The sequence below is a fragment of the Ipomoea triloba genome, chromosome 1, assembly GCF_003576645.1.
Source record: "Ipomoea triloba cultivar NCNSP0323 chromosome 1, ASM357664v1".
Lineage (NCBI taxonomy): Eukaryota > Viridiplantae > Streptophyta > Magnoliopsida > Solanales > Convolvulaceae > Ipomoea > Ipomoea triloba.
Genome location: NC_044916.1, coordinates 1,243,778 through 1,259,421, shown reverse-complemented (window position 1 = coordinate 1,259,421; position 15,644 = coordinate 1,243,778). Strand labels below are relative to the sequence as shown.

Genomic DNA, 15,644 nt, shown 5'->3' with positions numbered 1-15,644 from the left:
TTAAGCTCATAATGGAATTAATAAATTAAGTAAAATCAGGCAATAATTGTAATTAAGCTAATAATGGAGAATAAGAAATTAAGGAATTGAATGTAATTAAAGAGTATTTAAATGGTAATAAAATTATCTTTATAGTAAAAAAAATCATGTTTTTTAGTTAATGATTATACATAAATATTTCAAAATATTAATATTTGTAATAAATAAAATATTTTCAAAATTATCACTATAATGATAATTAATAGTATAAAAATCACAGTTCAATTATTGCTAGAGATTTTCAAATTTTGGAGTACAAAAAATGTTGGGTGACAAATGCAAGAGAGAAGCTCTGCTTTTGAAGTTTGTGTTGTTTTCAAATATTATTTTTTGTTGGTGTGCAATTCTTTCATTTTTTGGCTAAGCGAAAGAGAGATAATAATTAGAGAGAAGAATAAGAGCGCCCAATTAGGCGCGTGCATGCCACGGGCACACTAGGTGCATAAACACTATTTTTTTAATTAAACACTTTAATATGAAATATTATAATATAGTAATCATGCAAATTTTACTAAATACTATTCAATAATTATCACATAAATAATCAAAAAATACATTTTTTAAAGATCAAAATAATATAATTATTACTACCATAAATTCCTATTTTAAAATTCAATAATAATATATCATCATCAAATCATCCAAAATATTAATATTTTTAGCATATTTTCAAAATAATCATTATGATAATGATTAATATAATATTACCAAAATACCTAATATTTAATTTTGTAATATATAAAATTTTCTAATTATTAATATGTAATATTTTCAAAATAACATAATGATAATAAAAACTACCAAAAAATATATAATATATAATTGGTAATAAATTTTCATGTCATAACTAAAAAATTCACTACTATCCTACTCTCACAGTCTCACTGCATTTTGACCAACAACGCGTCAACGCTATCGGGCCAGAAGCTGGTGCTCAAATCACAATTAACGATCGGCCGCATTTGTTCTTTTTTTTTTTTTTCAAATTCTACTTTTTAGATTTTGTTTTGCTTTTCTTTTTTCCTTTTTTTAAAAAATTATGCCTATTGGGGATGCTCTAAAGTTGAAATCGTCAGTAATGGAGTCGACAACTAGAAGAAGCAACAAGAGAGAACACCAGTGTAAACTGAGCAAGTTAGATCAAGGAGGCGGGGACAGTAGACAGGTACGCTGATGAAACTTATTTACTCTACAGGGAATGATTGAAAATAAAAATATTAGTCTAAAACTAAATGTTAAATTGCTCCACTAAAAATTAACTAAGAATTAAAACAAAAACAAACAAAAAAATTAATTTATATGGTGAATGTTTTTATGTTTCTAATTTAGTGTTCTATAATATTATTATTAGATAGTCGTTTCCTTCCATACTAATTAAGGAAGTAAGGAATTAATAAAAATTAAGCTAATAATGGAATTAATGAATTTAGTAAAATCAGGCAATAATTGTAATTAAGCTAATAATGGAGAATAAGAAATTAAGGAATTGAATGTAATTAAAGAGTATTTAAATGGTAATAAAATTATCTTTATAGTAAAAAAAATCATGATTTTTAGTTAATGATTATACATAAATCTTTCAAAATATTAATATTTGTAATAAATAAAATATTTTCAAAATTATCACTATAATGATAATTAATAGTATAAAAAATATTTAATGTAGAGTATTTAAATGGTAATAAAATTGTCTTTTTAATTAAAAAATCAATTTTTAGTTAATGAATATACTATACGAAAAATGTAAAAATCATTGTAAAGGAAAACTATTAAATAGATTTTAAAACTAAGGGTACTATAATATTATTATTTGGTAGTAGTTTCCTTCCTTTTATTATTATACTAATTAAAGAATTAAGGAATTAATTATAATTAAGTTCATAAAGTAATTAAAAATTAAGTAAATTAAGAAATAATTATAATAAAGCTAATAATTGAGAATAATAGGAGCGCCCAGTTGGCACGTGCACGCCATGCGCACGCTGGATACATAAAGACTCTTTTTTTTTTGTTAGACCTTCCCCTCCCCCCTCCCCCGCCTCCCCTTTTTTCTCTCACATTTCTTCTTCTTCTCTTTCCCTCCTCTCTCTCCTAGTTAGTATCGGAGGCGGTAGATAAGTTCGTTGAGGAAACTTGTTTACTCTATGTCAAATTATTCCCTTGCGTTTCACTATACATAAAATGGTGTTTAATTGTTTAAATGTTTCTTTTAATTGCACCCAATGTGGTCCCCAGACTATTCAATTTTAAGTCAAAAAGGTCTCTGTTTGCTTTGGCGTCAACCTGGCGTTAAAAACAAGGGCAAAATGGACAATTCAAGTGCTTTGTCATTGAAACCATTTGACCAGTCAATTTCATCCCCAAATTAGCGAAACACAATGCGATTTCTTCCCCAAATTATGCCCTAATTTGCGATTTGTTCGTCGTATCCATAGCCATCACCGAATTTCTCAAGCCATCAACGATTATCCATTGCCAATAACGACGAATATCCACATCCATTGATGATTTTCCCCAACCAAGGATAGTATGGTTTGCTAACGAAGAAGTCCAGGTTTCGAACTGCCAAATTACGGTTAGTCCTTGTGTGTTGCTTTATATGTTGCTTTATAGGTTAGATACGCTTTCTATGTTCGATTATTTGTTGCTTATATGCTTTATATATGTTCTTTTGATGTTTTATATATGTTCACATATTAAAGTGCAAGTGGATGTCCATGTGTTCCTGGTGTGTGCTTTCGTTGAGCAGTGTATGTTCCCAGATGAATTGGGGACCACTATGTTTGTTTGTTTTATGTGTTTTTGTTCCCTGTATGTGAAAATCAAGAGGGGACCATTGAATTGGTGTGTATTACATACAAAAGGGTCTCACTATCTTTATTAAAGTTGTTGGTTTTGGATTGCATTACTGCCCATTTTACTACCCATTTAATAAATACTAGTATTTTCGCATGTGCGTTGCACGGAATTAATTTGTTATAATATGTTAAGAATATTTAGATCGATATACAATTATGTAAATTATAATGTCGAATATTATATAGTGCAATTGATCGATTATGTTTTCTAATGTTATCATTGCTTGAATTTGAGCAAATAATTGCCCAATTAATAGCCAATGTGTATATATATGCATCCGATGCTGAAACTTTAGACATTTTATATATCAATGTTTATGATTTGTATTAATTAGGCTAATTATCTCGTTGTCCAGCAACTCAGTTATAGAAATTATTTATAGGGATGATATATTTTCTATGTAAATATATAACAATTTTATTATCTTTGTATAAAAAGAAAACATAATAGTATATCAATGTAATTGATTTGAATTACACATTATTGAAAATCTTTTTATAGACGACATTGATAGTATATTATATATTGTTATTGTAAATTTTTATACTTATTTTAATTTACATCACTAATGAAGAAAATTATCAAGAATTATAGCTTTTTAGTGCTTTATTTCAGAATTATTGAAGTAAAATATCCAGAACTTTAGTACTTCATGGATTATAAGACATTTCTAAAGCAGGTATGTATAGATTAGTTTATTTTTTTAAAGTGTATAGATCATATAGTAATTTGATTGTTGGAATTTTTATATTTTTGAATATTATCATGAGAGCAATTTAATTACGTACATTAATATAGTATAGTAATATTTTTTTTGAATACTATAATATACATCATATAGTAATTTGATTGTTAGAATTTTTTTTGAATATTATCATGAGAGGAATTTAATTACGTACATTAACATAATATAGTAATTTTTTTAATACTATAATATACATCATTTAGTAATTTGATTGTTAATATATGTACATAAATATGGAATCCATACAGGAATGGAAATAAATAAAATATTTCATTAATTTCCGTGTATAATAAGGAATGGAATCATATTTTGAATATTTTGCCAATTTTAGCCATAAATAGAATTTATGATAAGGAATTATTATATAATATTATGTTGACCGATTTCAAATTTTTTTGGATTAAAATGAGCGGGAAAGCTAGCACTTCTGTTTTAATATATATAGATAGATATAGATATAGATATAGATATAGATATAGATTATATTTTTTTTTGAATACTATAATATACATCATATAGTAATATATATATATATATATATATATATATATATATATATATATATATATATATATATATATTAAAAATACGCAAGGTTAAACTATTTTGTTTAAGGAATCCATACANGATTAAAATATTTTGAACCATAATTGAATTGCATGGTATAATAACTATAATTTTGTTTAATAATTATTACTTTCCTTGTGACTATTTTGTTAATATATGTATATAAATAATTTTGTTAAGTATTGTAATATTATGTTATATAAATACATATATAACCTACAAACACGCAACCGTATAATTGAATAGCATTAATTACATACATTAACATAATATAGTACGAAGTAATATTTTTTTGGAATACTATAATATACATCGTATAGTAATTTGATTGTTGGATTATCTTGAGAAGAATTTAATTACGTACATTAACATAATATAGTAATTTTTTTGAATACTATAATATACATCATACAGTAATTTGATTGTTTACGAATATAAAATAAAAAATACGCAAGATTAAAATATTTTGAATCATAATTAAATTGCATGGTATATTATCATGAGAGGAATTTAATTACGTGCATTAACATAATATAGTAATACTTTTTTGAATACAATAATATACATCATATAGTAATTTGATTGTTGGAATTTTTTTTTAATATTATCATGAGAGAAATTTAATTACGTACATTAACACAATATAGTAATATTTTTGGAATACTATAATATACATCATATAGTAATTTGATTGTTGAATTTTTTTTTTAATATTATCATGAGAGGCATTTAATTACGTATATTAACATAATATAGTAATATTTTTTTGGAATACTATAATATTCATCATATAGTAATTTGATTGTTGGAATTTTTTTGTAATATTATCATGAGAGAAATTTAATTATGTACATTTACATAATATAGTAATATTTTTTTTGAATACTATAATATACATCATATAGTAATCTATATATATATATATATATATATATATATATATATATATATATATATATATATATTAAAAATACGCAAGATTAAAATATTTTGAACCATAATTGAATTGCATGGTATAATAACTATAATTTTGTTTAATAATTATTACTTTCCGTACAGGAATGGAATTGAATAAAATATTTCATTAATTTCCATGTATAATAAGGAATGGAATCATATTTTGAATAGTTTGCCAATTTTAACCATAAATAAGGAATGATAAGGAAGTCTAGAATTTATGGTAAGGAATTATTATATAATATTATGTTGACCGATTTCAAATTTTTTGGACTAAAATGAGCGGGAAAGCTAGCACTTATGTTTTAATATATATATATATATATATATATATATATATATATATATACATATATATATATATATTGTTTGCCTGTTTTGGAGTTTAATACTGCCCACTGTCAGTTTTAGTCTTGAATAAATGAATGTTGTTGTCTGTAAAATACTGCCCAGTTTACTGCCTTATTCATTTAGTTTTTTTTTTTTTTTTTTTGTCTTCTTTCATGTAAAAAATCAAATGACCATGATGAAAGTGACCTATTTGCACTTAAAATAAGACATGGAGGTAAAGTACAACAAACTGAATCACTAACCTATATTGGAGGGCATCCAGAATATTTTGATTATATTGATGCATGTTGATGAATGGGGTTATATAATTTTGCAAAAAAAAAAAATCAATCATATATAGCTTTTTCAAATTATACCATATTGAGAAATAAAAATCAATAAAACAACGTCATCAACTCACCAATTTCCATAATAGGCCTTGACAATCCTCTATATCTTCTTCAAATTGGGTTTGTACCGTCTGAGATATATCGCGCATTGGGTTGATAATGTGTTTTCTTTACTGTCTGTTTGAATTGCTATCAAGATAGTGGATTAGATTCACTAATGGTGGTCCCCCAGATACAATTGTATCGAACTTGGTAAACAATATATTGTGTCATTTACTTTTTGTTTTACTTAATTTCCGCACTTGGTCATATCAGCGTTGCACTAACTATTCAATTGCGATTAGGATTTGACTATTTCTCAAACAGATAAGTCAAATAGATAATCGGGAAATTCAAATAGCGTTGGAGTGCAGAAAATGTTGGGTGACAAATTCAATGGAGAAGCTCCTGCTTTTGAGGTTGGTGTTATTTTCAAATATTGTTTGTGTGTAATTTTTTTCATTTTTTGGGTACTCGTCACTGAAATTCCATACGATCATAAATAGGTGCATGTTTTCTAGCCATCATTACTGTTAACCTCACATATTCAAGGGAGAAGCTTACTTTTTTTAGGTTTCTGTTATTTTTGGATTAGAGTTAATACCTAATTTAGTCTTCGACTATTAGTAATTTTTCTCTATTTATTCCTAAACTAATTTTTGTACTTAATTAAGTCCTCGACTTTAATGGTTTTATCTAATTTAATCATCGGCGGTTAGAATCAATGACTAAATCGAGAAAAAAATCACTATAGTTGAAGACTAATAAATTGGGTAAAATCACTATAATTAAAAACAAACTTGGGTAAAACTACTATAGTCGAGAACTAAATTAAATATTAATAGAGGTGAAATTACCAAGCTATCTTAATAGATGACTAAATTGGGTAAAATCATCACAATCGATAACCTAATTAAGCACAAAAAGTGACTAAATCAAGAAAAATCACTTTTGGTTTTGTCAACCACGGAGTGGTCGAAAGGCGGGCCAACACCACGGGAAAAATATGTCTTGGTTTGATTAACGGTGAACTTAGAGTTTGCCTTTAGTAAATTTTGAATTTCTTAACCTTTTCAAGGTTATCAAACCATATTTATACAATGACAGGGCTTGATCCCCTTTGGTAACCCTAATCTACCATAAATATACCGGATTTAGTTGCCTTATTACATTTGATTGAACTTCCTAAAATAGTTCGATTTACTTTCCTTATTTTGCCCATGAAATTCGCTCTTGATCCCCTTGCCTTAGGAAGCGTCCAAATTTAATTCGACTAAGCCACTCTATATGCCGACCACTTCACCCATTTCAACTTTTGGGCTCACCCTTATTAGGGGCGAGCTTCTAACTGGTTTACCCTTTTTGACCATTCAATATCCCCAACCACTAGGTCTTACTTGGTAGCTGACAAGTCTGACTTCTTCCAATCAACTTCCTTGGCCTCGTATTTTTCTTCTTTATCACTTGTCTTTCCCTCGAAGTCTTCCCTCCCCATTTCTCCTCTTCATGTAATCTCTTCCATTCATTCACCCATGAGTGCCAATCGACCTCCGATCGATCGACCCTTTCCGCTTCCAGGTCAGCTCCTTTCTCCTCCCATTTCTCCTCTTCATGTAATCTCTTCCACTCATTCACACATGAGTGCCAATTGACCTCCGATCGATCGACCTGTTCCTCCGACCGACTCCTACTCACGGTCGGTACGGTCTTCGTTAGGTCTGATCTTGTTGTCTTAAGTCACCCCATGCCGACCGCCTTCTCCTTCCGAATATTTAACTTCTCCTCACCCATCAATCACAATAGTTGAATACTAAATTGGGTATTAACTTGTTGCTTTTGCCATGATTATCACTTTTCTTAGTCTTGACATGTTCGTTGTGTCATTTTAGTATACAAGTCTTTCACTGTCTTGGTAATATATGTTCATAGAAATCCCAAGCTTTTCAACTAATTTCTCTGACGACATCTGGATCTACAAAAACCCTTGTTTGTAATTTTGATCTGTCAGTTTCGACAATCTAAGTTTTGTAGTCACAAAAAACGAATTTGGGAGCAACAAGATCGGTTGATGGAAAAGTTACAAATTAAAACCCTAGATTACCATTTTTTTAGGGATAGGAAAAGTGAGAGGTAATTGTGTTTTTATGTTGTGTTCAGTGTTAACCTCACATAAAAGTAGTTCTAATTCTTAATGTCTATTACTCTATTAACCATGCTTGAAGAAACTTGTGCTCATTCGCTTATAATTCTTGCATATTTACAAATTTTCTTTGTCCATTTTTATTTACCAACTATTTTAATTCGCCCATCATAACTTGATTGTAGGAATATGTGTTACATGATGGGAATACTTCTAAAGAAATTTCTGGAAAACCGAGGTATGAACACATATATGATTGCCACTAAGGATATGTACTCTTATCTATAGAGGTTGATGATATACTAAGAGAATATATGGTGTTTGCAGGGCCAATTTACTAAACACTGAGCAGGAGGTTATCTGTGATGTTTGCCAGGAACAAGTTGGTTTCTCTTCTCCTCTCTACGTGCTGTGTGAAATTCAATTCTGCAGATTTTGGACTTTAATTATTATATTATATATGGATTCACACTGCATGCATGCTTTATTGCAGATAATGAGGTCAAATTGTTTGAGATCTAACTGGGGACAGAGTTACTGTCAGAAGCATGCATTTGATGGAACACCCACCTGCAGTGCCTGTTCCAGATTCAAGGTTTGGACTTACACATGAAACGGTTAATTTCAGTGGAAGTCTCATATCTTTCGTAGTAATTTCACTTTTAGTCACAGACTAACATTTCTGCCTTCAGTCATCCAGACTTGTAAATGTTGGACACTTTTGATCCTTCTGGGAACTTTTCAGGCCAAAGTTCATTTTAGGCTAGGTAAAATCGTTCAATCAAATGTTTTTTTCTTCTCCAAATGGCATTTATACTATATTGAAGCCTTTTGGAGAAGAAAAAAAGTTGATTAAACGATTTTACCTCACCTAAAATGAACATTGATCACAAAAGGTGTCAAATTAAAAGGATCAAACCTGTCTAAAAAATAAAAGTCTGGGATGATTGAAGAGAAAAATATTAATTTGGGACTAAATGAAATTATTGCACCCATAATATGATATGAAACATTTGTGAAATGATTTATTAGCTTTTACACAAATACACAATATGTAACAATCCAACATCCAAGAACTTAACTTATTGGTTTTTGCAGATAAGAAATGTAGAGTTTTTCAGTCTCAACGACGGCCGAATGCTCTGCCCGGACTGTCATTCTACAGCAGTTATAGATCCTGAGAGCTTCAAGTCCATAGTTTCTGAAGTGCACAATTTCTACGCAGCACTAAATATGCATATCAGAAAGGACATTCCCGTGAACTTAGTTGATCTGTTTGAGATGAACATACTAGCCCCTCACCAGACTGGTATGCCTATGGGGTTGACCACTTATAAGATAGACGCTATCCCTTTTGTGAATTGGTCATTGCAACAAGGAATGAACATTGAGGTTCGCCATCATTGCACAGTGACTGGCATGACGGTTCTGTATGGACTTCCCAGGTAATTTGTGATTCATTACCATCGTTTATGTTAGGATCAAGTGCTTACCACTCATGCCAAAAGCTATAGCTAGTAGTGAAAGCGCAATTTATTTCCTTACTTATAAACCGCCATTACATTGTTCGAGACAGGCTGGGTGGTGGGATTTGCCTTTAGTGGCTTTATCGGTCTCGGCCCAACAATCTCACAATCACTGACTTCCTTACTTAAACTGCCATTACATTGTTTGAGATAGGTTGGGTGTTGGGATGGCCCTTAGAGGCTTTATCTGCCTCGGCCTAACAATCTCCCAACCACCGACTTCCTTACTTATTATGAACTGCCATTACATTGTTCGAGACAGACTGGATGTTGGGATTGGCTTTTAGGGGCTTTATCGGCCTCAGCCCAACAATCTCCTGACTTCCTTACTTATAAACCGCCATTACATTATTCGAGACAGGCTGGGTGTTGGGATTGGCCCTTAGGGGCTTTAATTTATCAGTCTCGGCCCAACAATTTCCCAGCCACTGACTACGCCCCTTTACCGGTCTTGTACAACAATTCCCCTCCCAACACCAATCAATTTTAATTGTTATGGTTAGGAATTGAACCCTCTTATACCACTTGTTAGGATTAAGCGCTTACAACTCATGCCAAAAGGTATAGTTTTTTGTGTGAGTGGTAAGCGCTTGATTCTAACAGTTTATATATATTGACATATTTGACCAATAAGTTACAATCAAAGTATAGATTCAATCATTCAGTCATACCTATTTTTGGTCAGTAAATTTTTCATTACGATAGAAATGAATGATGATTTGAATTTATACCATGGATAAAATCGAGTGATTGAACAAATATGTTATTTTAATTTTTTTTATTTGTGTAAATTAAATTTGTAATGTAATCTTTATTAATTTCATGATCTTTCTGATCAACAGGTTACTTACCGGAAGAATATTAGCTCACGAATTTATGCATACTTGGATGCGGCTCCAAGGTTATAATAATGCAATAGGGACCTGGGTTGAGGAAGGCATGTGTGAGGTAATGGCTTATGTATGGTTAGACTGGTATGCCTTGTTTGGTAAAGAGATGTATGGTGAAGATGAAAAGGCTTCTTTTCTGAGGAATTTGAAAGAGCATGAAATGAAAAGAATGGAAAGAAACCCTTGCAGGATTTATGGGGATGGCTTTAGAGAAGCTAAATCGGCTGTTAAGATATACGGCTTTGAACATACCATGAAGTGCATTGCTTATACAGGCAACTTCCCGTGTTGATCTGTATGTAGGTTTTTTTTTTTTGTAAGTTACGTTGTTTAGTGTTTTTTGAATAGTTGTTCACTGCACAATTTTATACATCAATTCAATTTATGGATGGCATGTAGGCCTCTTAAATCTCGACATTTTATTCATTTTATGTGATGCACTATGTTTGCACAAATATTGCACACATTGTATTTGTTTAATTAATCACTAATTGGACAAACTTGTTTCAATTTAATGTTTCATAACAGTACGTACTAAATGCTTAACGTATATGTATATAATGTATATGTATATAGTAAATGCTCTAAAATAATATTAATCATAATTAAACTCCGATCTGTCTTCATATTCCTTACTAATTCGAGAAGTATTAATTCAACTTTTATTTATCACAAGCCAAACTAAAGTAATATTAAACCTAATTAAACTTTTGTTAACACTAATTCAACAAATTTCTAAAATAATAATAATATAATAAACAAAAATAATTTAAATTAACATAGACCATGGTGTGGCTAATCACCAGATGCACAAGAGAAAGATGAAAACATAAATAAGTATAGACCATGGTGTGATCAATCACCGGATGCATAAAGGAAATTAAAGCCGAAAGTTCGTAAGAAAAAATTGAGAAAGATCTTACCTTGTGGATTATGTCACGCAATATGCAATCACAAAACTAGGCACTAGCACAAGGAAATCAACAAGAAGCTAAGCAAACGATAACGAGGTAGAACAAACACATATAAACAATAGATAAATACAAAATAAAGAGGACTCAAGTTAGGGGCATTACCATCTAGATGCTTTAACACTTAAGTTTGGGAGAAGAACATTTTACCTATGGTCTTGAGGCAAACACAAATAAATCTTAGTCAAGACAAAGATTAGAACAAAGATTGCTCCATTCCCGTAATATATCAGCCCAAGTTCTTGAAGAACAAAAGCTATGTAAGCCCCAATTTACCCATATTTTCATAGAAGGGAAATTGTGTTTGAGATTGGGAAGGCTCAAGTCTTGCATCCAATTCCCATTGAGATGAAAGACTTTCCAAACACAAACAACAATTGCTACGTATCAACTATTGCAAGATAGACTAAAGACCCAACTCAACCACATGAACCCTAGGTTGGGGTTCTTCCCCTTTTTTCACAATAATCACAACTTAAGCATCAAAATAGATAATACAACCCTAACTCAAGCCCATAAACTAATTACCCATTAAATAGCATAAAGAACACAAAAGCACAAGTGATAAACATAAATCTTGCAAAAGAAAATAGATAAAAGAAAGAAAGCTTCTCTATTGAAATCCAAGCTTCAAATCCAAGATTACAAGCTTCAAAAGTGTTTAAAAAATATAGATATAAGCCTAATCTAACCTAAAAATATGAAAGGAAGTGAATGGGAGTGTCTAGGGTTCAACCATGAGTCAAAATTGAGTTCAAAATGCTCAAAACGAGCTTAAATAATAACAGAGCAAGTGCCAAACGACCTCATAAACGACCATATGTGTGGCCATATCATTTTAGCCGATTTATAGTGCATTTCTGTGCAACTATTTTGACTAATAGGCTATTTTCACCCTCAAAAACACTCCATTAGCCTTTGTATCTTGAATAAAGTTGCATCCCTTCAAGTTGGCTTTCCAATGGCGCAAGACTCACCTCATTTGGACATTCCTAGGCTGAGATATGATCAAAATACCGAAAAGTGTCAGATTTGGACGAAATCTGTAAGTTTGGAAAATTTTGACGCATTTGGCTTCCTTTTAAGCTTTAATATCTTCATGGTATATGTAGCCCTTTGAGTCTTCGTTCCAATGGCATAACAATCACTCAATTTGGATATTTATAAGCCGAGATATCGTCCAATCACTAAGACGTTGACGTGCGGAAATTTCAACACCTTGACCTTTTGCTTCTCTTTTGTTTTAGTGTGCCCAAATGACTAATACCATTGAAAATACAACTCTTAGGCTCCATTCCCATCGACTCCAAATGCATCCAAAATGAATGAAAATCCTCATCTTAGCTTCCAATGCTTTCCAACTCATACTCCTTGCAAAATAACCACAAATAAGCACTAATTCTCATAAAATTTGGAATGATCTAAAAGCAAAATGACTTAGTGGCAGGGAGAAAATATAAACAAATAAGCACTTATCACCTATGCTACTGATTTTTGCAACAATGTTTTGAGCAAAACAAACCAAATTAGGCTAAATCGGTTCATCAACCGAAATTTTTTGGCTTATTTCGTTTGATTTGTATCATCCTTGCACGCAAGAAAGAGCTATTATGCTACAAAATTCAAACTCCTTTAAAAATGAATTGACGACTATGTTTCTCTCTATTCATCTCCACCACTCTCACTCTCAAAATAAAAATCCAATTTATGCTCAGAATTATTATATTTATGAATTTATTTATTACTTTTATTATAATAAGCTACAAGTTAATATATTTATAATTATTATATATCATCATTAAAATAAGTAATATTTTATAAGAAATAGTAGTTTTGTAATTTTTTTTTGAGGAAAGTAGTTTTGTAATACATTTACATTCATATTTATAAAAATTCACAAAATACAAAAATATAATTTTTTAAAATTTTCATCAAAAAAAAATGATTGTTTTTACATTAAACCAAGTACGAAATAATGAAAACAATTTATTTATTTTTTTAAAAAAACAATTTATTTAAATGAATCATTTTTCATAATTCGTTTTACAGCAAACATTTTATGCATTTGCAAACAAACCCTAAAAGTCAAATTTATCAGTATTATTTAATAATTAAGTAGTTAGTATATTAAAGTTGTAGATTTAGCTTGTAATTCAATTAATTAATAGTATATATTTAGTTGGTAAGATTGCATTATATTGTGGGACCAACCGAGATATAGTTCTTCATGTATGTTGATTGACATAGTTGCATGAAATGACAAATAACAAACAAGCTAGCTTATTAAGTAGTAATTTCAGCTAAATTATTTGTACAATTGATTTAGTAATTACAAAATTTTAATTTGACTTTGTGAGAGAATTGTTTACCTTTTTATCGTTGTATCGGCTAAAATTATATATAAGGTGAATTTTCACTCTTAGGGTACCTTTATGTATTAATTGTGTATTTTCACGAAAGAATCATCTTGTTCATAAGCAAATCATTCAACTTGCATCATATTATTTATGCAAGTATGGGGTAGTGGTAGGGTGATTTTAGATCCGAGACAATTTCATGTATAATTGAATATTTGAAGTTGGTAAATTATGATCAAATTAAATGGTTCACAATTGTCCACCGAGGCCACAAATTTTTTTTTTCCTCCCCTCAAATCTTCCAGTCAGCGCGTGATTATTGTGAACTCTATCACATCCAATTCCATCAATGCAGCAATAGTTAATTATTGTCGTCGAAAACCTAACACCCAATAGTAAAGTATAATTATTTACAATAACAATATATAATATACTATCAATGTCGTCTATAAAAAGATTTTCAATAATGTGTAATTCAAATCAATTACATTGATATACTATTATGTTTTCTTTTTATACAAAGATGATAAAATTGTTATATATTTACATAGAAAATATATCATCCCTATAAATAATTTCTATAACTGAGTTGCTGGACAACGAGATAATTAGCCTAATTAATACAAATCATAAACATTGATATATAAAATGTCTAAAGTTTCAGCATCGGATGCATATATATACACATTGGCTATTAATTGGGCAATTATTTTGCTCAAATTCAAGCAATGATAACATTAGAAAACATAATCGATCAATTGCACTATATAATATTCGACATTATAATTTACATAATTGTATATCGATCTAAATATTCTTAACATATTATAACAAATTAATTCCGTGCAACGCACGGGCAAAAATACTAGTATTTATTAAATGGGTAGTAAAATGGGCAGTAATGCAGTCCAAAACCAACAACTTTAATAAAGATAGTGAGACCCTTTTGTATGTAATACACACCAATTCAATGGTCCCCTCTTGATTTTCACATACAGGGAACAAAAACACATAAAACAAACAAACATAGTGGTCCCCAATTCATCTGGGAACATACACTGCTCAACGAAAGCACACACCAGGAACACATGGACATCCACTTGCACTTTAATATGTGAACATATATAAAACATCAAAAGAACATATATAAAGCATATAAGCAACAAATAAACGAACATAGAAAGCGTATCTAACCTATAAAGCAACACACAAGGACTAACCGTGTTCGAAACCTGGACTTCTTCATTAGCAAACCATACTATCCTTGGTTGGGGAAAATCATCAATGGATGTGGATATTCGTCGTTATTGGCAATGGATAATCGTTGATGGCTTGAGAAATTCGTTGATGGCTATGGATACGACGAACAAATCGCAAATTAGGGCATAATTTGGGGAAGAAATCGCATTGTGTTTCGCTAATTTGGGGATGAAATCGACTGGTCAAATGGTTTCAATGACAAAGCACTTGAATTGTCCATTTTGCCCTTGTTTTTAACGCCAGGTTGACGCCAAAGCAAACAGAGACCTTTTTGGCTTAAAATTGAATAGTCTAGGGACCACATTGGGTGCAATTAAAAGAAACATTTAAACAATTAAACACCATTTTATGTATAGTGAAACGCAAGGGAATAATTTGACATAGAGTAAACAAGTTTCCTCAACGAACTTATCTACCGCCTCCGATACTAACTAGGAGAGAGAGGAGGGAAAGAGAAGAAGAAGAAATGTGAGAGAAAAAAGGGGAGGCGGGGGAGGGGGCAGGGGAAGGTCTAACAAAAAAAAAAAGTCTTTATGTACCCAGCGTGCGCATGGCGTGCACGTGCCAACTGGGCGCTCCTATTATTCTCAATTATTAGCTTTATTATAATTATT

At 30.4% G+C, this 15,644-nt stretch overlaps 1 protein-coding gene across 1 annotated transcript; it reads left to right on the top strand.

Annotated features, from left to right (window-relative positions):
* Positions 1-1,117: 1,117 nt before the first annotated feature.
* Positions 1,118-10,734, top strand: LOC116030648 (protein DA1-like). Its single transcript, XM_031272962.1, has 6 exons — positions 1,118-1,204; positions 8,212-8,264; positions 8,354-8,408; positions 8,520-8,621; positions 9,125-9,471; positions 10,395-10,734. Exons 1-6 carry the CDS (start codon positions 1,118-1,120, stop codon positions 10,732-10,734), a joined length of 984 nt encoding a protein of 327 aa, XP_031128822.1.
* Positions 10,735-15,644: the final 4,910 nt, after the last annotated feature.

What these genes read in the sequence shown, in the direction of transcription:
- LOC116030648 (XM_031272962.1), top strand. Translation starts at nt 1,118, where the DNA reads ATGGAGTCGACAACTAGAAGAAGCAACAAGAGAGAACACCAGTGTAAA. An exon ending in GAAATTTCTGGAAAACCGAG is followed by an intron (nt 8,265 to 8,353) that starts GTATGAACACAT and finishes TGGTGTTTGCAG; the next exon opens with GGCCAATTTACTAAACACTG. An exon ending in GTGATGTTTGCCAGGAACAA is followed by an intron (nt 8,409 to 8,519) that starts GTTGGTTTCTCT and finishes GCTTTATTGCAG; the next exon opens with ATAATGAGGTCAAATTGTTT.